This window comes from Drosophila montana, unplaced genomic scaffold, assembly GCF_035044405.1.
Source record: "Drosophila montana isolate Dmon_TW-CO22-7 unplaced genomic scaffold, ASM3504440v1 contig_2582_1, whole genome shotgun sequence".
Classification (NCBI taxonomy): domain Eukaryota; kingdom Metazoa; phylum Arthropoda; class Insecta; order Diptera; family Drosophilidae; genus Drosophila; species Drosophila montana.
The window spans coordinates 320,299-346,455 of record NW_026997445.1 but is presented as its reverse complement, the minus strand read 5'-3'; the positions used below and the strand labels follow the sequence as shown (position 1 = coordinate 346,455).

The 26,157-nt window shown below is 38.2% G+C and overlaps 3 protein-coding genes across 4 annotated transcripts; 2 read left to right on the top strand and 1 right to left on the bottom strand.

Annotated features, from left to right (window-relative positions):
• Positions 1-5,913: 5,913 nt before the first annotated feature.
• LOC135428998 (glycerate kinase) lies at positions 5,914-8,552 on the bottom strand. Of its 2 annotated transcripts, none has more exons than XM_064683154.1 (3): positions 8,404-8,552; positions 7,066-8,322; positions 5,914-7,009 (listed from the first exon to the last, which is right to left on the bottom strand). In XM_064683154.1, exons 2-3 carry the CDS (start codon positions 8,197-8,199, stop codon positions 6,680-6,682), a joined length of 1,464 nt encoding a protein of 487 aa, XP_064539224.1. In that variant the 5' UTR covers positions 8,200-8,322; positions 8,404-8,552; the 3' UTR covers positions 5,914-6,679. The 2 variants fall into 2 exon arrangements, with proteins under 2 accessions (XP_064539224.1, XP_064539225.1); XM_064683155.1 differs by having other exon boundaries at positions 7,066-8,341; positions 8,404-8,522.
• A 470-nt stretch (positions 8,553-9,022) lies between these two features.
• LOC135429006 (pancreatic triacylglycerol lipase) lies at positions 9,023-10,435 on the top strand. The gene is made up of 3 exons (XM_064683164.1): positions 9,023-9,205; positions 9,267-9,381; positions 9,442-10,435. Exons 1-3 carry the CDS (start codon positions 9,163-9,165, stop codon positions 10,433-10,435), a joined length of 1,152 nt encoding a protein of 383 aa, XP_064539234.1. The 5' UTR covers positions 9,023-9,162.
• A 1,959-nt stretch (positions 10,436-12,394) lies between these two features.
• Positions 12,395-23,959, top strand: LOC135429005 (uncharacterized). Its single transcript, XM_064683163.1, has 6 exons — positions 12,395-12,558; positions 12,621-13,379; positions 13,444-13,537; positions 22,006-22,765; positions 23,601-23,769; positions 23,841-23,959. Exons 1-6 carry the CDS (start codon positions 12,395-12,397, stop codon positions 23,944-23,946), a joined length of 2,052 nt encoding a protein of 683 aa, XP_064539233.1. The 3' UTR covers positions 23,947-23,959.
• The last annotated feature ends 2,198 nt before the right edge of the window (positions 23,960-26,157 follow it).

Genomic DNA, 26,157 nt, shown 5'->3' with positions numbered 1-26,157 from the left:
TGCTGATGTTGCAGTTGCAGCCAGTTGCTGCTGCACTTAAGTGCGGGTATTGCGGCCAAGCGTGCAGCAGGCAAACGCGATTGTTGCCAACACTTGAGGTCGTCTGCTGTGGACAACGTACAGAGCGCCGAGCGCCTTAGCCTCCGCCCGAGACTCTGCCACAGCCTCTGCCACAGCATCTGCCACAGCTTCGGCTGCAGCTTAAGTCACATTGGTCAACGGCACCGGCGCGTCTATGGCCAGGTTACCAGTTGTGGTTGCTTTTTATACCCTGAACCTATTTCAAATATCTAAATAGGGTATTATGTTTTTGTGCAATTGTTTGTGACAGGCAGAAGAGAGCTTCCTCGATGCGATATTCTTGATCAGGATGAGGAGCTGAGTCGAGCTAGACTTGGGTTAGAGAGCTAGAGAGCCATGAAATTTGTGAAAAATACCTTAACCATATTTAGATCAGCTAATCATTTCGTTCGACTTGTTTTTCTATATTCATAATATCGATAAAGATCGATTTAAGGGCATCGTTTTTAGATATTATCGATAAATATCGATGCTAAGACATGGCTTATTAAGCAATACTTGAAGGTTCTAAGAACTAGATGTACCATAAGGATTCGATCTTATTTTAAAAGTTAGGGTATATCACATTTGTAGGCAATATTACATACCTGAAGTTTGTATGCAGATCGGACGTTAAGCAGCGAAGTCAATCAAGTTAATGTTTGGAAGGATGTTAATTTTTAGAGGGGTATCTCCTAGTTGGGTTATTTGTTGTTGTTTTTGTTATTATTGTTGTTGTAGTCTGGCGCACCTATTTGTAATGCATTAATAGCCAGCGAAGAGGTAGCATCAGCATCAGCATCAGCAGCAGCATCAGCAGCAATTGCAGCTCAGCTCAATGCAACAGATTGACATTAAGCTGCCTTCTGGCTGCGGCCGTGAAGCCGGCAGCCGCTCGAATTAAGAAGAAGATGATGCATTTGATAAATGGCAAGCTGCACATTAACACTGCCACTGCCACAGCCACTGGGCCTGAGTAATAAACCATAAATTGTTAATTGCCGCGATGCCAAATGGCGTTAGATTAAATGCATATGATTTATTTGTTATTGTTCTCAATTTTGGGCATGGCTTAAGCTCAACCTATTTGCCCGAATGTGAGCTCAGTTGAGCACTTTGATAAGTAAAGCCCTTAAGATGCTTAATTTTAAAGGGTAGAAGTAAAAAAAAAAAAAAAATATATCAAAATAATTAAAAAATTATAAATGTATCTATTTATGAAATCTATGAGCATAGATAGGTTTTCAATTACTTTAACTAAGGATTATTTACAGATCCCTCTGATATATATATATTTAAAGTATCATATGATTTATAAATCAGAGATATATCTATACGCTATAAACTTGATAACTGGGGCAACCCGCCAGAATTTTCAAACTCCTTGTCATGACTATGAAATAAGAAGTTAAATTTACACAAAAAGTTTCCGATCGGAAATATTAACAATTTTTTATCAAAAGGATAACTAATTTAAAAGAATCGTAACAATATGGCAACACTGAGCAGTATGTGATACTGCCATATCCAATATTTGTAGCAGAGCGGCAACACTGAACACTATCTGCTTGTCAAATATTAAATAACTAACAGCTTAAGTGGTTGTCAACTGTGACAGCAACTAAAGAAAAACGAGAAAGAAGTGCTATCTTCGGCACACCGAAGATTTAATACCCTTGCAGACCCAACTTTTTCAAAATGCTCATAGTGCTTTGCCCGTATCTAAGAAGCACAGGGAAAATAGTTAATGCCGAGTATGGTTAAGATATCTTGAAAAACAAAACAGGTTTCCATATAACAACTTAATTTTCGTCCGATCGTTCCTATGGCAGCTATATGATATAGTAGCCCGATGTGAATAAGATTTGAATAAGTGGAGGGAGTATAGTAAAACTAAAAAATGCCGAGTTTGGTCAAGATATCTTGGAAAACAAAAAAATTCCATACAACAGCATAATTTTCGAATGATCGTTCCTATGGCAACTATATGATATAGTTGTCCGATCTTAATAGGATTTTGCATATATATGGGGAGCGTAGTAAAACTAATAAATACCGAGTTTGGTCAAGATATCTTGGAAAACAAAAAAAATTCCATACAACAGCATAATTTTCGACCGATCGTTCCTATGGCAGCTATATGATATAGTTGTCCGATCTTAATAGGATTTTGCATATATATGAGGAGCGTAGTAAAACTAATAAATACCGAGTTTGGTCAAGATATCTTGAAAAACATAAAAAATTTTCCATACAAAAACTTAATTTTCGACCGATCGTTCCTATGGCAGCTATATGATATAGTTGTCCGATCTTAATAGGATTTTGCATATATATGGGGAGCGTAGTAAAACTAATAAATACCAAGTTTAGTCAAGATAACTTTATAAACAAAAATATTTTTTATGAACTGCGTGCAACAGAAAGAGGGAATTCTGCAAAGTTTCATAAAGATAGCTTTAAAACTGAGAGACTAGTTCGCATAGAAACAGACAGACGGACAGACGGACATGGCTATATCAACTCGGCTGTTGATACTGATCAAGAATATATATACTTTATGGGGTCGGAGATGTCTCCTTCTATGCGTTACACATTTCACGACAAAATTATAATACCCTCTGCAAGAGTATAAAAATACTTTATATTTTGTTAAGCAAAATTACAATTTCAATCTGAGAAAATTTTACTTACGCAGTGAATTCCATCCGAGATCTTTCCCATATCTCACTGTCAGTTTTGACCTGATGTCAAATCGATTTGACATGAGCATTCGCAGCAGTTCACTGCACTCGTTTTGATGCGCTTCGCTGGGGTTGATCTCAAGGGCTGCCGCCATCCCCGAAATCAAGTCGTGCGCGCACAGAGACAGATGCTTCAAATTAAGACATTCCACTGAATCTTGGGAACATGAATCATGGCCAAGCTACGCAGTAAATGTATGCAAATTGTATTTGGCTGGTGGCAAGAGAAACCCATGTGACAAAAGCATTAATTGAACTTGCGATTGCGTTTGCTTAGGCAATGTGTGCTCATAGATACGAATACCATATATGATTCCATTTGGCACTCGCTTGAACTTTGCCATTGTCTAGACAAATTAAGCACAGTCACAAATTGGAGTGGAGCACAATTTACAAATTGGATCTGGATGCGCTTGGGTTTGCTGCTGGCCGGGCCACGCGGCGTATGCGCAATGCGTCGTCAGCTTGTCTGGACAGCTGCGCGTGATGTCATAAGTCAACAACTCAGCTGCCCCAAAAGTCTATTTGATAACTGTGTGTGCGTGTATACGCTTTCTAAAAGATCTCAACTGATCGGTTTGGCTCGGATCGGATCGGATCGTTAATTAAAAATTGCCAGCAAATGCGAGTCCAAGTCCGAGTACTTCATTAGCCACGCAGTTGCCACGCGCAGCTCTCCAATGCTTAATTAATAAATCAACGCGACACTTGCACTCAATGGCCGCAACAACAGCAACAGCAACAGCAACTACAACAACAACGGCAGCTACTACAACATGATGATCATCATCAGCAACATGATCATCATGCTCATCATACGCAGCAGATGTTCAACTCGCTCTGAGATTGTTGCTACGCCAGCAGCCAACAAGGCAGACAAATTGACGCGACATTCCACAGCTGCTGCTGCTGCTGCTCCAAGCTTAAGTCAAAGTTGCCTCAGTTGCTGCTGCTGCTGGGGGGGTTGACAGCCCGTCCCCCTGCTCACACTTTTTAGTCCACCGTTTGGTGTTAAATATAGAAGCTGACCGGCAGCACACATGCAGACCTAAAACGGAAACGGAAATGTTTCTAATCGCAGCTCATAGATCTGTGCATGGGCCCAACCCTAGGCCGAGTGGGCAGCCTGTCAGGGCTTAATTCAATTCACGCACTCTTTAATTAAAATAATGTAATCTTAAGTTGAGTTTCCTTGTAAGCAAACGCAACATTTCTTTCGAGTGTGTGAGCAAGAAAATATATAAGAAAAACTAATATTAAAATAATTAATTTTTAGATGGAAGTCTTGTTAAGACAGAAGAAGTAATCTTTTATAGTAGAAGATGGTAAAATAAAAAAAAATTGAGTTTCATTGTAAGCCAAATTAACATGGCTTTTGTGCTTGAAAGTGCTTGAAAAAGAAAATATATCCTAAATATTTGAAGAGAAATTGCTTTCAATATAAACTTAAAATTTAAAATTCTACAAAAATAAATTGCTTTACCTTCGATATATATTTCTTAGCCAAGGTTTCATACATTTCTAATTCTTTAATTAAAATAATTTTTTAGTTTTAATAAATTTAATTTAATAGTTTTAGACTTATTGGTATAAATGGTATATATATCAAAATAATAATTCTTAATTATAACTCTTCGATTCACTAAAACAGAACTGGCTCCAAAAGATATATATACAAAATATTAGCTAACACATTTCCTTGAATGCAATATTGCCTTAATGGACTGTAATTAGATAGTCTGATTTATCAAGTCATATTATTCAAAAGAACTGCATTAGTCATCGCCTGGCGGCAACCGCAGCTGCCATTTGTTGTTGTTGTTTATTTTTATATAGACATTTATATAGTTAATAACAAAGTTAATCAAGCAAAAATAGCACAGACTGTGATACTACAGGCGAATGTGATTATTTAATAATTGTGCCAAATGCGCGGCAAAATAATTATTGTAAAGAGCAATGGAAGCAGCAACAACTGCAACAACTGCAACAACAATAACATCAAAAGTGTCTATTGTGCATAAAACAAGAGGAAAAAAATCGACAAGAAAGAACAGCTGTCTTTGTGACGAACGAAATTTAAATACCCTAACTAGTCATCGAATTAATGATGTTCTGTTTTAAACGCCAGCTACCAAATGGACATTATAAACAATAAGTTTCTTCATAAAGAAACGTATTTTTTGCTTTTGCGACTTCAAATAAATAACTTGTGACAAGTTACAAGAAATCCCAGTTATATGCGTAGTGCAGAAGTTTAAATATTCTTGCAGACATACAGGTATCAGAAATAATAAACATTACTATATTAAGATAGTGTGGATACACTTTAAAACTTATCTCTCTTATCAATATAATTAATATAAATATAAAAAATTTTAAAAATATATATTAAAATCCCTTTCTTTAATTTTACAGAATCATCCACAACAAAATTACAAGTTTGCTCAAGAAATATCTTAAAAGTCAAAATATATTTATAAAATAAATATATAGTCATTAGAGTCATCTTGCTATGGAAACTATATGTTATAGTAGACCGATTCGAAGCCCATTTGAAAAATAAAGACGGATTTACATACATACTTATTTGATAAATAATTTAAAAATATATATATATATATATATATATACACACATATATATATCACGATAGAACGGGCAGAGTTAAGTTTTCCACGAATTTCCGGATGAAAAAGTAATATCTAAAATGCTTAGCACTAAACTTGCTACGGACAAGGCCGGGTTATACCCGCTAGTATATATAAAAAATACTATATATATAGATATAGATATATATATATCTTTTTTAAGTATTAAATAAAGAAGTATTTATATATACCATTTATTTATCTATACTATATATAAGAAATAGAAATATAAGATATGTATTTGGGAATGTAGTACAATTTTATTTCTAATTTTTTTTATAAATATACGAAAATATAAGGAAGTAGCTGAGAGATAAGTTTTTTCTATGTAGGACATACCCAATTAAAATTGTACACTACCCACAGTAAGGGTATTGAAAGTAAGGCAAAAAAAAAGACAAACGCAATTAGAAAAAAATGCAGCAAAGTGTCAGTTGTAAAATTGTAAAATGCGACTGGGCGCGCGTCGAGTTTTAGTTTTTAGTTGTTTTTTTTTTTTGTTTTTTAGTATTTGATTGTTGTTGCTAAAAATAAAACTAAACAAATAAATTTACATTTTTAATTGCAATTATCGCTGGCTTTTGTTGTTGTTGTTGTTGTTGTTGTTGCTGCTGCTACTGCTGCTACTGTTTGCCTTTGGGGTCTTAAACAATTAAGATGATTTATTAGCAGCGCATTTTTATGAGGGAAAAAAATGAAACTAAACAAAAAGGCAAATATTTATGCTTTATAATAATCATATATATATATATATATAGAGAAGTATATTTGTACATATAGACAGATATATATTCATTTGATTTATCACACATATATGAGAACAACCATAAAATCAACACAATCCATCTGGTAGCCCAAAAAAATTAAATATATTTGCTGATTGCTCATTTCAAGCATTTCAAGACACAATTTTTATTTCATTTTCATGAAGAGGAAAAAGCCAATTGCGATTTTATGTTTGTCACTTGAGAAGCGAGCGCGCGCAGCATAAACAGCTTCGCATAGATACAGAATAGAGAATACTTGTCATTAAATGCATATTAAAAATGTTAATGAAACGAGTCGTAAAAATTTATAAGAAAAAATTAAACAGGAAAATCGTAAAAACTGTCTGTACACTTATTAAACAAATTGAAACTATGCCCCGCTTGGCTTTCAAGAGCAACTTCATTAACAAAAAAAATCATATACAGCCCTCTTGACTGCCCCGCCACAAAGCTAGTATTACGGCACAACTAGGAAGTGCAAATCCATGACATTGGTGCCCGTGTGCCCAGTGAGCACATGGTAGCCACCATCTGCCAATTGGCTATAGAAGTTGTAGCTATCACAATTGCGCAGCATCTCGGCCAGCTCGTCCAAAGTATGGTTGGCGAGATAGGCATCAATTACACAGCTGTCGCCAATGGCGCCCGCTGCATTCGTGGGTCCGTCGATGCCATCCGTGCCAGCGCTAAGAAATGCGCAATCGCTCAGCAACTCATCTCGGTGCAGCATCTGCGACATGAGCAGCGCCAAGTGTTGACTGCGTCCGCCCAGACCCAGACCCGTGACCTACAAACCTTAGACACTACTAACTATACTTCCAGACTATTATTATGAACACTCACCTTGATGACCGGCTCGCCGCCGCAGATCAGAAAGAGCGGCGCTTTTGTTGATATATGCTGCTCCAGCGCCTTGAGAAAATCCTGAAAACTTCGCTCGCCATATGCAAATCTTTCGCACAGCTGCTGTTGATTGATCGTGCGCTGCTTGTACTCCTGGATGCCGTGCAGCAGACGCTGATAATCTGCCGCAACGTTGTTCACATCGCCCTGTATGGAGCAGCTTAGCACGCAGGGTATGTAGCCCAGTTGGGCGGCTTCATGTGCAGCTGCTGTGGTGGCTATCTTATTGCTGCCCACCACAAACACTTTACTGTCAAGCGCTCCTAGCCGCTGCTGTTGAGTGTCCTGCTCGAAGAGCTGCTGCAGCTGAGGCGATAGTTCATCCCACACTTGGTGCTGCTTTAAGATATCTGACGCAGACTGGCCCGTTTCGCTGCTGGGCTGAATAGTGGGCCCAGAGGCAATCAACTCCAGTGGATCCCCCACAATGTCGCTCAGCACAAGAGTGATTAACATGCCCGCATGCTGAGCAGCCTGCGCCAAGCGACCACCTTTGATGTCCGAGCAGGCTATTCGCACTGTGTTCAGCTCCTGGATGCTGGCACCATGCTTCATCAGCTTGTCCGCAATGTTGCGCTTGTCCAGCAGGGTAAGCGGTGGCCTGGGCAACGGCAACAGCGCTGAGCCGCCGCCTGAGATGAACACCAAGAGCACATCCTTGGCCGTCATGCTCTCGGCCAGCTTCTTGATCTCCAGAGCCGCGTTCTGCGCCGTCTCATCAGGCAAATTGTTGGGTGCACCCTCATATATGGTCAGTTTCTGGCAGACAGGCTGCTTGTACTGCTGCAAGCTGTTATGTGGCACGCTCAGCACACCGCCGGCGGAGCATGGGCCCAGATCGTGCTGCACCTTGTTGGCCATGCCCAGCACGGCCTTGCCGAAACCCACAATGTGACAGGTTTTGCCAGTTATATCCTGTTGCTGGCCATCCAGCTTGATATAGACACGCTGATCCTGTTCTCTCGGTCGAAAATCGTGTTTGTTATAGTCGGCAAATATCCTTTCCGGATGCACTGCATTCACGGCACCCTGAAAAACATGGCGCATGTGCTCCCAGGCCTGTCTCTTAGCCATTGTTTGTTAGTTGTCCTCTAAGATCCTGTATCTAGATCCATATAAATTAATACTTTACAATATTAAGTCTCAGTTATCGGTAACATTCCGTTTAGCCTGATAATTGTTCTATGTGTGTTGGCTCTGGTGGTGTGAAATCAAGCTTTGTTTACATTTGTCTAACATTAAATATTATATAATATTCAACTTCAGTTGTATATTTACCTTTTTGTTTGTTAGAGAATCACAATATCAGGTCTAATCGTGGCGAATGGAAAATCTTATATTACTTATCATTTTGATAATCAGATGCCGGGTCAAATTTGTAGGTGAAAGCAACTGTTGTTGTTTACTAAGAAAATATATTAGAGATGTGCACCTGCAGCTAGAGATGAGTAACTGAACGCATGTAGCGCGAAACTATCGCCAAGGACTCAGCGACTCCTCAGAAAATAAAGGCTAGAATTGCAAGTTCAAAATAAAACAAGGGAATATTTTTGATAGTAAGATGAAACTAATAAAATTGCAATTGCCAAACCAGGTCAAATGTGTGGTAATGAATCGCAAGTCACCGTCACAGCTATCGCTAAGTATTGTGTTCATATCAGTCAGCTTATCGCCACGCGCACTGTAGCAAACAAAAGCTGACAGCTAGAGTAATAATTTTACCGCTCACATTTAACTACTGAACCGAGACATAGATGACGCCACGGATGAGACATTTGGAAAACAAATTTCATTCTTATTGACCCAATTAAAAACAACCACACACAATAAAAAATGTGCGAATTGAGCAGCTGCTGGCTGCAGCAGGTGTTCGCATGTGTGGGTGCTTATGCATATTTATGCCACCGTCTCAATCTCCACCAAGCCACACAGATCGCACTTTTTGATTAGGCGCCAGTTGACAGTTTAAATAGCGGTTACTTTCGCTGCTCGACGCACAGTTCCGCACAGAAGTTTGTCCAAATAAAGCCGCCGACAATGACGACGACGACGACGATGACGACGCTGCTCTCGCTGCTGGGTGAGTCACTGCTTCAGTCCGGCTGTTCGTAAAACTCCTCTATCCTTTGTCCTTCGTGCAGCTGGCGTCTGCTTCATCCGTGCCAATCCGCTGCTGGGACTGGTGGATCCTGCCTGCTTTGTGGCCAGCGGCGGTGAGTGTCCCAATCAGAATGTCACCTTCTGGCTGTACTCCAAGTAGGTTTCTTGCGTTCGAGTTGCTCCAAGATTGATGGCATCATTTGCTTCTGTACGCAGCGCCACACGGGATGCGCCCATCCAATTGAATCCCGTTGATCTCAATCCCTGGGACTTTCAACCGCCCCGTCCACTCAAAATACTGCTGCACGGCTATACGGGTCATCGGGACTTTGCACCCAACAATCACATACGTCCCGCCTTGCTGGACAACGTGGACGTCTATGTGATATCCATTGACTATGCTCCGCTGGTGCGTTATCCCTGCTATGTGCAGGCGGTGCGAAATCTGCCGCTGGTCAGCAAGTGTCTGGCGCAGCTCATCAACAATCTGCTGGAGCGTGGCATTGTGCAGCACGAGCTGGTGCACATCATTGGCTTCAGTCTGGGCGGCCAGGTGGCCGGACAGACCTCCAACTATCTGAAGCGCAAGCCCAAACGCATCACGGGACTGGATCCGGCCAAGCCGCTGTTCATACTGAGCAGCGAATCGCGTCGCCTGGATGCGAATGATGCGGAGTTCGTGGATGTCATACACACGGATACGCTGGGGCGTGGCATGATGCGGCCCATGGGACATGTGGATTTCTATCCCAACTTCGGACCACTGCAGCCTGGCTGCCTAGAGGAGAATCCTAACGATCCGGGCAGCTGCAATCACGAGCGTGCGCCACGCTTCTATGCCGAGTCCATCAATTCCACATTGGGTTTCTGGGGTCGCCAGTGTTCCAGCTGGCTAATCCACCTCTTTGGCCTGTGCTCCACCCGCGCCGCCCAAACCCTGATGGGCTATCACGTCTCGGAGAACATGACGGGCAACTACTTCCTCAGGGCAGGCAGTGCTCCGCCTTATGCCATGGGCAAGCCAGAGGAGCCGGACAATAGCAAATATGTGGCCAAGTTCCGATTGAGTGCCAAACACAATGAGATCGAACAGGATTACGAGCCGGAACTGAGCGAACCCATGCCAGAGCTGGAGGACAACGATGTGGACACCGATGAGCTCGAGAAACAATTGATCTGGCAGGAGGCACTCGATGAGCCTCTCTTTTAGCCCAGTTTGTGATAGTACTTTTGCATGTGCTTAATTATTTATTTATTTACCAATTAATCTATTGATATATTAAATTTAATCTGAATTACGATTAAATAGTTTGAATACTTTTAAATATTTGTTTAATTTTTTTCTTAATCGGGTAGATTGTTTCTGTTTATAATTTTCTGACAATCGACTCAAAATGAAGCCCTACTCTTATAGTTATTATCGTTTGAATGTTTCAAATACTTTTTTTATTTTTCAAAACTCAAAATGAAGCCTTGTTTTTAATTAATTATAATCGTTTGTATAATGAAAACGTTTAATTTAATATTTATATATATATATATACTGTTTTTTACATTTACAATTTTCAGACAAAAAATTCAAAGAATTCTTTATATTCTTTTAAATCGTATTCAAATGATTCACCTAGGAATCAGTGACGAGGGGAGGCGTATATACGTATATACGTCAATCACAAGAATACGTTTAGTTTAGACCAAGTTAGTTGATTTTTAAATTAAATATTAAAAAAAAAAATTTAATTTAATATTAACTGCGGGATTTTTAATTATTAAAACAAAAGTGCAAGATTGTAAATCAGAGTTTTAAAAAGTTCCGAAATAAGTATGTAGATGATACATAAGGAACCCTAATAATTAAAAAAAAATTACAAGATTGTTAATGAAAATTGTAATTAAAAAAAAAACCGAAAGAAGGATTATGATAATTTTGCGAAAAATGTCAACAACAAAAAATGGTGATGTATAAAATTCGTGAATTTTGAATGCAAACTGAATTTAGAGGTCAAGCCATGCAAAATAAAATGACAACAATCTTAAAAATGGGTTTAGTTTCGAACAAGTTATGAGTGTTTAACATGTAGAACGGCACTTGTGAGCAATATGTGTCAAAATTTTAATAAACTCAAATTTAAATTTATAATTTTAATAAATTAAGATTTAGACATGCTTTTTGACAGACAAATTAAACGTCCTAAAATCTACTTTTTTATTCTATTTTTAGAAGAACAAAATTTGCCGAATATGCGTAAGGGAATGTATATAGGTATATATGTATATGTATATATATTATTGTGGGGAAAATGTCAAAAATATGTTATTATAAAATATTCTTGAATATTGAATAAGAAACTAAGCTAGACATCAAACCATGACCAAGACGTCTTCAATCATGGAAACGACTAAGTTTGGAGTTCAGAAAGTTTAAGTCTAGAAAGGCAGGAGGAGATCTTCGTAGATTTCTCAAAAGACTCAAAGATAATATTATTTTACGGATAGAAAATCAAGTGAGAGGAGAAAAAATGATCTTCCCTCTGAAATTGGTTCAAATGAGAGGTCAGCCAAAATGTCTTCAATTATGCAAATCGACTCAACTTGGTGTTTAAAGACGCAGAGGATTTGGTCGATTTCCTAAAAGTGTTAAAAATGTTTAAGAGCAATAAAATACGGGGATAGAAAATCAAGTGGGAGTACAAAGAATGACCCTCACTCGGAAATCGGCATAGTTTGCTTAGGTTGATTTCCGGAAATTAAAGTAAAAAATATTTTATTTACACGTGAATTTGAATTCAATGCAGAATCAATTTAGAGGTCGAGCCCGGGCTGTAATCAACTCGGAAACCGGTTGACTTTTAGCAAATTAATTTGTTAATTAATATTAATTGAAAACTCTGCAAAGCTGGATGCTTGAATATAGTTCGCCGGCAGCGCGGATTAGTTTTACGAGTTTAGTTCTATTATCAGCGTGCGAAGCCCAAGTTTAACCCGCAGTTGTGCAGACTGTCGAGTGTGTTGGGGCGTGACCTTGAGCCAGAACCGAAACCTTGACTCCTTATCAACGACAGCTTAAACTGGGGGCAGCTCATTGCCCATGCAGCTCCCGAGGTCGGGCCAAGTGAATTTAATAGAATTAGCATTAGAGTCAGCCAGCAAAGCGCTCCAGACTCTCGCAATGTGCAAATCTCGGGTGGGCATAATTCTCGCGCTGCTCTTCTGGCTGCAGCTGGTCAGGAACAGCTCGTCGCAGCTGGAGATGAACCGATTTCTGCCGGAGCTGTGCGTCTTTGCCGAGCCGACCTGCCCCAATACGCGCATTAGCTTCTGGCTGTACACCAAGTGAGTAGCTTCGGATGCACTTGCTCCAGTTTTGCTTTTATGTATGCTATATATATGCCCAGCGCCACGCGATATGAGCCCATTCAATTGGATCCGTTGAATCCGGCCGCGGAACTATTTGAGCCACGTTTGCCGCTGAAAATCCTCATACACGGCTTTGTGGGCAATCGCAGCCAGACGCCCAATCTGGAGGTGCGGGATGTCCTGCTGCAAACGCAGCCGGTGCACGTCATCTCCGTGGACTATGGGAGCCTGGTGCGCTGGCCCTGCTACTATCCATGGGCGGTGAGCAATGCGCCCGTCGTGTCAAAGTGCCTGGCACAGTTCATTGACAGCCTTTTGGCCGCCGGCATCTATCGGCGCGAGCAGCTGCATCTGATTGGCTTCAGTCTGGGCGCCCAGGTGGCGGGCATGGCGGCCAATTATGTGCGTGAGCCTCTGTCGCGCATAACGGGCCTGGATCCGGCTGGACCCGGCTTCATGAACAGCTGGCCGCACGAAAGGCTCGATCGCAGCGATGCGGACTTTGTGGATGTCATACACACAGATCCGTTCTTCTTCTCCATGCTGCCCGCCATGGGACATGCCGACTTCTATCCGAATCTCGACCAGTTCCGCCAGCGCGGCTGCAGCTACGTCAACGAATGGCGCTTCTACAACTGCAATCACTTTCGCGCCGCCGTCTACTACGGCGAGTCCATTGTCAGCGAACGCGGCTTCTGGTCGCAGCAGTGCGGCGGCTGGATGCACTACTTCACCCAGCGCTGTGGCCTCTACTCGGATATGCCCAACACACAAATGGGCTACTTTGTTTCCGAGAAGTACGTTTCCGTTTGTTTTCAATTCGAATCTTCGTTCTTTTCGCTTAACCCCATCTGCTTGCAGCGCCTCCGGCTCCTATTTCCTGAGCACCAATGAGAAACCTCCCTTTGCCAAGGGACCGCTCGTCGATGTGGTCATTGAAGTGGCGGACCTTTCAGTGGCTTCTAACTGATCAATACTCCCAGCTGGATGAACTTGTTCTGTTATATTTGTTAAGAATTTGTGATTTATTTAATTATGATTAGCTTCTTCGATTCCTATTCAAATACTTTCACACCTGGCGGTCACCAAAGGTAACTTGCATAAATATTGTTCTTGCACTTAACTGCGAAATTAGCTAAAGACTTATATCCACTTAAAATCCAAAAAACAACCCTAACGCAAATATATCGGAAGGGCTATATATTAAAACAAAATTGTTTTGATTTTTGATTATAGTAAATTAAACCCGGCACCTCGAGCCAGCTAATAACTCTGAAAACAGAGTGCATAATATTTTTAATATTTTATATTATGTTTAATATTATGTTATTTTTTTATTGTAATAATATTTATAGATTATATATATCCGGAACCCGATCTGACCACTATATCACATAGCTGCTATAGGAAATACCTCTAAAATATTCAGTTTTTAACGATATTTCCAGCAAACTCCGAATTTTCGAGCCGTACTATTCCCACATATCTGTAAAAGGGAAAAGTCTACAATGGTATTTAATCTCCGGCGTGCCGAAGATATCCTAAATTACAAAAATGCATATTTAAAAATTAAAGCTATCATTAAACGATCTATACTTCTCTCCTCTAATATCCTGAGTTGTCGATATTTCTTGATATCACAGCTTCTACATAGTTCCATTCAGTTGATAGTTTTTTCACCTTTTTGAAAATTGAGAATAGCTCCAATAACCGAAAATAAAACCATAAGAAAGCTTTTTCAGCAACGGAGCGAGCTTTTGTTACGCGCTGCTCCACAAACTTTTCGGCTAAACGAAAAACGAAACTGAAACCCAAAACGAAAGACTTAAGGCACGAACTCGTGCATCAGTTGCTCGCCAGCGCGCAAACAAAGCGCACGTCTCCAGCTCTAAATTCGGCCATAACGAAGAAAACGTTATATTGTGGCACGTGCGCACGCCTACCCGTCGCCTCCTACTCCGCCCGTGAAAGCCAAGATCAAGTGTTGCACAAATAGTTGCCGTCATAGTTATTGTTGTTGTTTTTGTCGTCGTTGTTATTGTTGTTGTTGTTGCTGCTGCCGTTCGGTTGTGATCGGCTTTGGGCGTTTCGCGCGTGCCTGCTAATTTAAACATACTCGTGGCATCCGGCATTATGCCGCGACAGCGTCGTCCATTGGAGTTTGAAAACGAGAGTGTGCTTCGCCGAGTCCAATGACCAGCTGCAGTCGCAGCAGCAGCCGCCGCCGGTGCATGCCTGAAAACCAAAGCAAAACAAAGCCACAAAAGTGCCGCGAATTGTATTTTGTTTATATGTTAATCCAAATGCCTGAGCCTTGACCCACAGAGGCAAAGTTTTCGGACAACATCGAAAATTCCACAGATATACGCCAATTTCTTATCGAATAAATTATACAATTTCAATTGACCCAAATCGAATTGAGGCGTGTGCGTGTGCGTGTGTGTTAAATATTTACTTAGCGTCAATTATACAAAAATGTTGTTGAACTGTGCGCGAAAAAAGCGACAATTTCGGAGCATCGCCTCAACATTTTGGCAGCTGCTGTGCCTGCTGCTCAGCTTTGTGGATCTTGCCGGTTTGTTGGGGGTCTCTTTAGTTTTTATTTTATACTTTGTTTTTATTTTTGGGCACCGTGCTAAAAAGAAATCAGTGTTTAAGTTAAACTTTTACTTTCGCCCTGGCTGCCTGGCACCTTTACGAGTATTTATTATTGGTTTTTGGGCATGCCTCGATGCTTTTTGGCTTTCATCTGATTCCGCGTTGTCATCGCGTTGTCTAACGCCGCTTTAGTTGTCGGCCTTTTTTTTTGAATATTTCTCGGCAGTTTTCTCAGTTTCTGTTGACGTTTTTAATTTGCACGCATTTAGTTGCACAATCTCGATATTTTTTATGCTGTTTCCATTGGCGACCTTGCTTCATATTCAGTCTACAACATTTTGAAATTGATTTTTATTAATCGTTCGCCCGTTGAACAACTTTAAGGTTGATGCTCTCCACAGCACGTACTCGGACAGCAGCAGCAACAACAATCAAACATATCACAGCGAACCACAATGAACAACTACCTGTAACTATTTATAAACTACTTATTTGTTTAGACAACAATGAAAAGCCTCTTGTCTGTGCTCGGTTTGAAGCGCAGGCAGCTCTTCAAATTTAGCACACTGTCCAAAGTTTGTTAAAAAATAAAAATATTTTGTGATACAAGCAAATATAACTGTTGGAAATATTTAAGAAAAATTAAATAAATTTGCTGTTGCATTTATATAATTATAATACTAATTAGAATTTCGAAGATTTATAGGTTTTTTTAAGTGATAAGTTATTTTTAGCTTGGTTAAGCATTCAAAATGAAGGCGTTCAACTTTTTTATATGTAACTCTTGATAAATGTTAAATCAATTCTTCCAAATAATAATATCTTTTAATTATCAACAACATTCCAAGATTTGGGGCTGCAGCTGTGCCCACAAACATCTATTTTGTTGATAATTATAATTATAATTATAATAAAGGGGAGATCCCCTAAACATACAGAAATATATATTTAAAAGCCACAATAAAATAGCAATGAATAAGAATTAAAATGTAATATTGTAAAACTTTTTAACATCTAAAAAAAATATAGTTTTCTTTTGAGACTATTTTAATATGTTGATAATAAAGTAAGCGTCGACTTTTGTGAGCCATGAGTACACAAGTTTTATTTATTTATTTTTATTTTTTTAATTTTTTTTTTTTGTGATTTTTGTGGATACTTTTTGAATGTCAGTTAGCACAGCTCGAACCACTGTGCCATGGGTCACTTGGCCAAAAGTTAATGTCTCTTTTTCCATGTTATTGTTATTGTCGTTGCTTTTGTCGTTGTTGTATCTCTTACTGCTTGGGGACGGCTTTTACGAATTTGTTACGCATATTTTTAGCTCATCCGAACTGAAAGAGAGAGACAATTAAAACACGCGCAAAATGTGCCTCATCATTGGACAGTAGCTGCCCTGTCGGTTGTCAACTGTCTTGTTTTTGTTGGCCCAGTTAATTAATTGGCTGACTGCTGCCACTTGACTAACTGAAGCTACTGTTCAACTGCACTCTAAACAGCTCACATAAATAAGTAGATATATACATTTATATCATAGCTCATATTTAACATTTAATAGTATGTGGCTCATAATGCGGGGCGCCTGCACCTTGACACCCTTCGCTGCAGCATTTCGCAATAATTGCTGCTCAAGATTATTAAGCGTGCCATTTGCTTATTGTTATTTTTATTTTAATTAATATTGTTGTTGTTGTTTTTGTTGTTTTTGGGGGTATTCCACTGTCAAAGGTGCCATCAAACGTGTATTTATCATTGCCGGCTTGTTCTGGCCGTGCGCCCGGCTAATGGGGCGTATGCGCACTGCAAAAGTACGTGTCATGGCAGCCCCGAAGGCAGCCGACGGCCAAAGTCAAGTACTGACTGTTTATTTGCGGTTGACTTTAATTAAAGTGAAGCAGAGCTTATAGGCAGTCTAGACTGCACCTTGCTTGAGGCTTGAGCTGTGTGGGAACTGTTGAGCGAGAATTTACTTCAGCTAAACTTCAACTCTGCTCGACTTGAGCTTAATTTATTAGTGATTTAGTCTTTTGATTATGCATATATGAATTTTATTTGCCAGCGTATTGGTCAGGAATTTGGATTACCTTAGGCATGTGGCATAGTTTTGCAACAAACATAAATAAATAAATTGTTTTTAATTACAACATGGTTGGCCTTCGCTCAACGAGTTGGCAGCCGAAATTTGATAGAAGGAAACTGTGCCACATTGCTGCATTCTAATTACACTGTGCTGCAAGTAATGTAAACAAGGTAATAATTCTACACTAATGGTCGGAAACAAAATTATATATAGAGTTTTGTTCAACTTTTCAATATCCAAAAATTAAAAATTAAGATTTTGGGGGGTACAGCCTCTTTTATATATTAAAAATTCTTTTCAATATATAGACCAAAATTTAAACAGAAATTGGCAAGGGAACAGCCTCTATTATATTATATTTTTTATTAAATATTTTTTCCTATTTAAAATCTATCTAAGTAATGTTAATAAGAAAATTTTTTTAGTCTCTATCAAATATAAAGAATAATGTAAAGACATTATGTTCAGAGTAAACCGATTTCAAAGTCAAACAACTTTTTATATACATTTTTCATAAGCTAAAACTTTTATTTTTTATAACATAATTTATTTTATTAAATTCCTGGCTAAGATCACACTAAACGCAAATTGTGTTTCAAGCTTCTGGCGGAGTTCACTACAAATACATGAGATTATGCAATTATCTCGAAAACCCAATGTAATTCGATATTGATACCAAGCCATCTGCTGGCCAACAAACTGCATAAAAAGAAAACCACAAGAAACAGTGCAAATGATTCATGGCAAACAATTTGAACAACTGGAAAACCGCAGCATAAAAACCTATAAAACCCATTAAAAAAGAAAATTATAAAATTCAAAAGCAAAACAAACAGAGAGCGGAAGAGGGAGAGAGAGACTGAAAGAGAGAGAGAGACAGAAAGAGAGACAGACAATAAGAAAGATACAAATAAAATCAGAAAGAACGGCTAACACACCGAAAAATAAATACCCTTGTGGAAACATGGCTTACACTCTCGCTCTTATGTGGGTTTAGAGAAGATAACTCAAGAAAGAAAAATACAGAAAAACGATATTTCCTATAACGCTATATGTTATAGTTGTTTGATATTGATAAAATTTTGCTTATATAGTCTTATGGAGTATACCAAAATGAATAAATCCGAGTTTAGTCAAGCTATCTCCGGAGCCCAACTTTCGACCGACCCTTCCCATGGCAACTATATGATATAGTGGGCAAATCCGGAAGTACATATATGTACTTCCTTACATGTCTATGCAATGTTTAGTGCCCATAGCCTTAGAACTAACTCACACAAACAAGACAGGCATACGCACAGACGGACCAGGTTATATCCCATATATATATATTCTCAACAACGTCATTCTAATTATTACAAATTTCATGATATAATTAAAATACCCTCTATAAGCGTATTCGAATAAAAGTAAACCCGAAACATCTTTCACTTGCGCGCAAACACGAAGCACCAAATGATGAGCACGTCTCAAGTTTTGTTGTTGTTGCAGTTGTTGTTGATATTGTTGTTTTTGTTGTTGCTAGTGCTGCATTCATTGTTGTATGTTTGTTGCTATTACTCTGCCGTTGGCCGCTTGTGTCTTCCGCATTTGGTGCTTCCGTTTTTGGGGTTTCTGGAACTATTTGGCCATCGTTTCGATTTGAATTTTTATTTGACTTTTCCGGCGTGCGGCTGGTCATTTAATGTACTTCACGATTTCAACACCAGATTTTCCCCAAAAATAAAAGACCAACAAAAAAAGACATATAATTGGCATTCGTAATGCTGCCACCGGAGTCCAAGTACACGTCCATGTCGCAGTCCCAGTCGCAGCCAACTTACATAAGCCAAAAAAAAAAAAAAAGACGACGCAAACGGTTGGCGGCCCACGAAGCAGCGCAGCGATTGTGAAAAAAGGTAACTGAAAACCGGGCAGAAAACAGAAAACAGAAAACTCGTCGCAATTGATGCAGAAACACGGCTCGGCCCATTGCTAATTGCAATGCGGGGGAGCCGAAAGCCCGGCCCGTCAGAGCTGGTCAACATAAGACGCATTTGTTAACTGAATTATGCTGGTCTCCCCGGTCGCAATAGCTTTTCGGATTGTGCAAAACAATCGCATCATGCATGCATAAGTTGGTAAATGACAAATAAGAGCGGACTAGTCGGGTGTGTCCAGCTACAAGACACACTGTGCTCAGCAAATCTGTGGCGTTAGCTGCTATCGATTTTTATCGATTTCGTGGCAGTTATCGATCATATGCGAGCTTGCATTCCAAATGTCAAGTCAACAACTATGATAGTCCATCGATGCGATCGTCTAGCTGTATATTCTATAAAATATGCCTGAAAAGTAGTTTATTGTTATCGATTTCGGGAACTCATCGAAAATTTGTAAATAAAACTTGCCTTACTAATACAAACGTTCCAAACTTGAAGTCCTCAGCTCAGATAGTCAGACAGTCAGATGCGATCATCAGCCTGTATAATCTAAAAGATGTACTCAACAAAAAGTTTATTGATATCGATTTTTATCGATTTCTATTTATTTATTTTATTTTCCATAGGAGAAATGACTTTCCAAATTCAAAGTCCTCAGTTTTTGAAGTTTTGTAATCATCATCAACAATTATTCGGACAGAGCAAACATATATATGCGTATGTACTTTATGCACTCAAATGTGCGTAGAGTGTATTGAAACGTTGTGACAACTTGTCATAAGGAGAGATGTTAGCCAGTCCCAAAGACGGACCAACTGAACCAACTAGTTGCCCGCCTGTTCACTGTGCCATGAGGTGAGCCGTTTATTAATGCCGGATGCCCTAAAAGGCGCAGGTTACGATCACTAATCACTGATCAGTGATCACAGTGTGAAGTGTAGCTGCAACTGCAACTGCAACAGTTGCAGACCGGTTGCATTGCAACATCAGGCAGCTCGTATAGCATCTAAGCCGCTAACAAGTGGGCCAATTGGCCAGCTAGTTGATTAACTGAAGGCCGATTCTTTACGATTTTTTTTTTTTCATTTTTAATAAGCTCATAAAAATTCAAAACGCAACGTAATATTGTACGCGTGAGACTGAGATTTTGGTTGTCAGTTAGCGCTGGCTGTTGTCTGGCCTTAAAGTAGTTCCTTATTTTTAGCTTGTTCATTTAGTTCTCAACCTAAATCAAAAATATTGCTCAATTCTCAAGCTAAATCACAAATATCAAGAAATTCCGTTCATTGAACTTATACTTTAAATCGATCAGTCTGTAATAATTGTAAGACACTCATTTTTTCAGATTTTTTTTCAAACAAAAACTGGTTCCAAAATTAAGCCACACATTTGTTTACAAAAACTGGTTCCAAGAATTCAAAATATTTGTTTTTTTTTGTACGTAAACTGGTTCCAATAACTTACTTTAAACTTTTTGACTACTTGCAAAATTGAATATTAAAAAATAAGGAGCTAAACAGGCTTATGGATTTTAATTTAAGACTAAGAAAGTACTTTCGAGATGCGAGCTTATTCTATGGCTCATTTACAACAATTTATTACCAAACAAATTTAATAACAAAATAATAATAAAGTTAAGAAACGCAGGTACATAAACTTACTTGAATAGCTCATAAATATATTTCAAAATCCAAAAATCTTAAGCACTCTTTAACTTTATAATATTCAGATTTGCAAATGAACATAAAGTAAATGTTGTTAACTATTCCTAACATAACTTATCAACGCACTTTGGTTTTAAAAAATATAAAATTTTACGAACTAGTTCTGCATATCAATTGAAAATAATAAAATTGACTTCTTGAAGAAGTTTGGTGTTCAAAATACGATATATATGAAAACTGTCGAAATCTTTTTCTTGTAACTAAGAAAATTTTTCTTCGAAAAAAATGCAACTTGTATAAGAAAGTTTTCTTTCTAGAATATCCCATATAACTGCTTTTGAAAACCTTATATATACATTAGTACATATGCATTTATATACTTTTATACATTTTCAATTAGTCTTAGTTATGAATTCAGATTTGCAGACTGATACTTTTTCTTCCCAAAAAAGTAATAGATAAATTCGAGATTAGAAAAACTAGATTATTTGTAACAGAAAAGTTTTAAATTTGAACAGAATAATTTTAGGCCTTTTAAAATGCTCTCACTTTCCAATTTCCCAATTTCGAATTATTCACGATCTGAATTCACTGGAACTGGTTCTTTCTGTGAACGGAAATGCGCACATCTTCGCTTTCTGTTGAGGCAGCTGTTCAGATGAGCTCATCAAATATGGGTTTTCCTTATGGTTGTTGAAATGAATCACACAAGCAGCGTCCAGTTATGTCACGTCACGGTGTTTGTGTTATAAATAGCAACAACTTGCAACAACAACAACTAACAAAAACAAAAACAACAACAAGCAAACGAGTGCTTGTTGCGCGAGGCAAACTTCCGTTTTGGGGCGCTTTTGGCTGACTTTTACTTTTGCCACAATTGAAGAAATGTTGCAGCCACAGCCGGAGGCGGCACAGCTTGCCAGCAATTGTGCTTGCAAATGTGGCAATTGCAGTTTCATGACATTTGCCTTTGCCGCAAATCGGCAACATTCAATGTCGCCACCAGGCGGCAGCAGCGCCATGGCGCTTATGTAATTCCAGCTTAATTCCATGGCTGGCCAAACTCGTTTGGCCTAAGCGTCAGAGCCGGAGGTGGACTGGGAGTTGCGGCTGTCGTTGGAGGCGGCTGTCATAGTCCAAAGCTATATAAACACATTTCAATTTCATCCATTTTGCAGCTGGACAAAACGCGGCTGTTGTGGCTGCTGCTGTTGCCGCGGGTCAAAATCAATCGCAGGTCTACATAACGGATTCTTGCCTGGAGAAGCCCTATCGGTGTCCGCATCCCAAGATCCAGTTCTATTTGTATACGCGTCGCACACAGGAACAGCCCGAATATCTGGACGTGCTGGATCCCAATGCGCTGTACTATACACACTTCAATCCACGCCATCCCACCAAGATCATCATTCATGGCTTTGGCGGCGGACGTGATTTCAGTCCCAGTCCGGATCTACGCGAGGCGTACTTCACCATTGGCGAGTACAACATAATCATTGTGGACTACAGCAATGCGGTGAAGGAGCCGTGCCTCAGTCAAATGGAGTGGTCACCGCGTTTTGGCAGCCTCTGCATCTCCCAGCTGGTCAAGTATCTGGCACGGCATCCACGCGGCGTTCAGCCGGATGATCTGCACTTTATTGGCTACAGCGTGGGCGCGCATATTGCGGGCTTGGTGGCCAATTATTTGAAGCCCGAGGAGGGCAAGATCGGACGCATTACGGCACTCGATCCCACCATATTCTTCTATGCCGGTGCGAATAATTCACGGGACTTGGACACCAGCGATGCCCATTTTGTGGACGTGCTGCACACGGGCGCCGGAATACTTGGCCAGTGGCATTCGAGTGGCCATGCGGACTTCTATGTGAATGGAGGCACCAGACAACCGGCGTGTGTGGGCTCTGCCACGTTGTTTCGTAAGTCTAATTAAAGTTGAATAAGCTTCAACTAAAATAAACTAAATAAATGTTATCGATTACAAGTTATCGAAACACGATTATTCTATTTTGATCAAGACAATCATAGAAAATAGCGATATTTATCGATTAGGAATAGTCGAAATATCGATTAAATGAAATTGAAATAGCGATGGAGGCAGCATCAAGCAGCAACTATAGATTTTAAATAGTGGAAAGTGGGTGACATGTGTTTATGAAGAAAGGGGAAAAACGATATTTATCGCTTGGAAATAATCGAAATATCGATGCGTGGAATTAAGCTATGACTATCGATTTTAAATAAGCGACAATTAGCGAGTTGTATTTATTAAGAAATGAGATGCAAACCGGCTTTAGCGAACCGAAATACATATTTTTCCAGAAAAGTTGAGTTCAAAGTAAAAATTAAAAAAAGAAACATTTAAGACCCAAAGCATAAGAAATTGGGCCCCAAACATTGGCTTTATCAACCATATGTGGTAGATGCCACTGTTGGGTAGAGAACAAATTTAGCCCGCATCGTGTATATGAAACAACCTAAGGATAACGATATTTTCAGTACAACGGGCGACTGTAAATAAAAAATAAAATTTATGAATTAAAATATTGAATATAAATTTTAGATTCAAGTTTAAACAAAGACCTGCCTTCATGGTTGTGGTTTTCCAGTTGGCTTGAAGCGTTCCCTAATATATTTACAGCTTTGATATATGAAATGTCTTTAAGGAGAAAAGATATATAGAAATACATTTAAGAATCTGAGGAATACCCTTTTTGTTAGACGCTTATTAATAACATTTTTTAATTACTTTAGAAACCTTGGCCTGCGATCACACAAAGGTCACGCCGTACTTTATCGAATCGATAACAACAAAGCGTGGCTTCTATGCGGGACCCTGTCCCAACCTATTTACCTATCTGATAGGCTGGTGCGAGCCCAAGGATTCGGACTATGTGCTCATGGGCGAGCACTGTTCGCATAAGTAAGTATTAATGAATCTATAATATCATATTATCAAGTTGAAAAAAATATATACAACCTATTTCAAAACAGGGCACGTGGCAACTATTATGTAACTACGAATGCGAAGGCGCCCTTTGCCAGGGGATTTCCGGGCAAGGGGCGCTCCAATGGCGAGTACCAGGGCGTACGGCGTTAATGGACTTACCGACTTGAATATAATTAAGTTCTGTTTTATGCTGTAGCACTCATGTGATTTTAGTTGTTGTTTCCTAATTACGTACTTGTATTTATTTCATTTGTTTTTGCTTAGTTTTTATTTGCCGCCATCGTCGTTGGGGGGTCGAAAAAGCCGGCTCCAATTGTCCGCGTCTTGTACAAATCTAAATCTAATCATTAAGTTGTAAGCCCGACGCTCTGCTGGAATTTTGAATAAAACTATAATAGAAAAAATACATAATAAAATTGTTTGAATTAATAAACAAATTGCATTTCTTATTTTTTTTTGGCATAATTTGTTAACATTTTCATTTTATTGAATTCCAAATACATTTGTTTAGGTATAATTTGTTAAGCCTTTATATCGTAGTCGTATATTGTGGTTCGTATAGTCGGGTTACAAGATGGGGCCTATGAATCAATTTTCGTATAACAGTATTGGTGTTTAATTAAGTCCAATTTTTTGTGCAACTCAAATGCTATTTTATTAATTTTTTTTATTTTCAATTCTTATTAATTGATTTATAGTAGCCATAATGTATGTTGTTGTTTTTGGGTTGGATATCAGCATATATTATAATATATTTTGAGAACCCTTTTTTTACTAGATCATAAAATTATACAACATGGGCGGGTGTTGCCAGAAAAGGGAGCTTGCATTTTGTTATTTGTTATTATTTATATATATATATTTTTTTTAATTTTATACATTTAATAAATTTGGAACTAAACACACGAAAAACACAAAGAAACTGGTTTGAAATTGAATTAAAAATATATATATACATAGCAGGAATAAATGGAATAAACTCTTCAGAAAGTTCAAAAAGTATTATTAATATTTTTATCAATTTTGAAAAGAATATTTCCAACTTTTATTTTCTTAGTACATTTTACATTTATATGGTTTAGAGCTTAGATTTGTTTGTGTGTGTGTGTTATTTGTGCGTCTAAATATATCTGACAATTGATGAGTGTATTCATAGAGCTCCTATGTAAGTACTATGAATGTAATTTATTTACTGACACATTCATGTTGGAGTACCCTAGTTATAACCGGTTCATGTTTAATGCGCATTTGATGGGCTTTAAATGATATTCATTGCAATTGTGCTCTTCGTTTTTTGCCAGTTTATGGTTTTGTTTTTAACTATTTAAATATGTTTTTTTTTTTATGTACACTTAAATTACTCACAAAAGCATTTAATGATGGCATTTAGCTATGTTTGCATCCATATGTACAGACTGTCCGGTCAAATGTTCAACTGTTTCGTAATTATATGCATAAATATGTATGTTACTATGGCTTTAGCTAGAGTTTTAAATGTTTAGTTTTAAACAAAAAACACTGTGGCTTTTCGTTAACATATTTGTTATTATTGTCCACACAGCCTTGAGAGCTTCGGTGTCTCTCAACAAATAATTAGAATCATATATGGAAATAATACAATTCAAATTTTATATAGATAGATAAGTTAGCTAATGACAATGGAGAGCCTCGGTTATGTTCATCTCTCCTGTCACGAACGCTTTTAACGTTTAAAGACACACATACGTTTATTTATATTTATGTATATGTATTCAATAATAACTACATATAGTTCTGAGCATTTCTTTTTTATAGTTTATGCCATTTATATACAGACTTTAATTGAATAATGCTAATATTACACATACGCCCCAATGGCCAAAATTTTGTTATTTGCTGCAATTTCAGTAGAAAAGCATCAAAATTTTGCCAGAATTTAAAATCAATGAAAATTCTAAATATTTAAATAATAGTATATGTTTTTATATAATTTATGAATAACAAAGCTTATTTAACTAGGTATTGTCGCTTTCACAAGCAGTTTGTTCTTGTTTTGATCAGATTAATTTAATTAATTAATTGTGCAAACACAAGTTGGTATTTTTAGTATATATACTATATATGTAATAGTCATTAGCCAATATTTAGCTGAGCTGACTAATCAACACACATAATTATACAATAACATTTAAAATCTATTATTATTTAATTACGCTCTAGATAATTATTAAATATGTATGTATAATTATTAAATATGTATTTATATAATATATTCGCTGCTCTGTACAAATTACTGTATAAGAATTGACTCTTTTAGTTAGAAAATTTTCACATTTTATTAATACATAGTGATTTAATTGTGAATAATTTGATTAATATTAC

What these genes read in the sequence shown, in the direction of transcription:
- LOC135428998 (XM_064683154.1), bottom strand. Translation starts at nt 8,199, where the DNA reads ATGGCTAAGAGACAGGCCTGGGAGCACATGCGCCATGTTTTTCAGGGT. An exon ending in GCGGCGAGCCGGTCATCAAG is followed by an intron (nt 7,010 to 7,065) that starts GTGAGTGTTCAT and finishes TAAGGTTTGTAG; the next exon opens with GTCACGGGTCTGGGTCTGGG.
- LOC135429006 (XM_064683164.1), top strand. Translation starts at nt 9,163, where the DNA reads ATGACGACGACGACGACGATGACGACGCTGCTCTCGCTGCTGG. An exon ending in GACGCTGCTCTCGCTGCTGG is followed by an intron (nt 9,206 to 9,266) that starts GTGAGTCACTGC and finishes TCCTTCGTGCAG; the next exon opens with CTGGCGTCTGCTTCATCCGT. An exon ending in ACCTTCTGGCTGTACTCCAA is followed by an intron (nt 9,382 to 9,441) that starts GTAGGTTTCTTG and finishes TTCTGTACGCAG; the next exon opens with CGCCACACGGGATGCGCCCA.
- LOC135429005 (XM_064683163.1), top strand. Translation starts at nt 12,395, where the DNA reads ATGTGCAAATCTCGGGTGGGCATAATTCTCGCGCTGCTCTTCTGGCTG. An exon ending in GGCTACTTTGTTTCCGAGAA is followed by an intron (nt 13,380 to 13,443) that starts GTACGTTTCCGT and finishes ATCTGCTTGCAG; the next exon opens with CGCCTCCGGCTCCTATTTCC. An exon ending in TTGAAGTGGCGGACCTTTCA is followed by an intron (nt 13,538 to 22,005) that starts GTGGCTTCTAAC and finishes TAAACACATTTC; the next exon opens with AATTTCATCCATTTTGCAGC.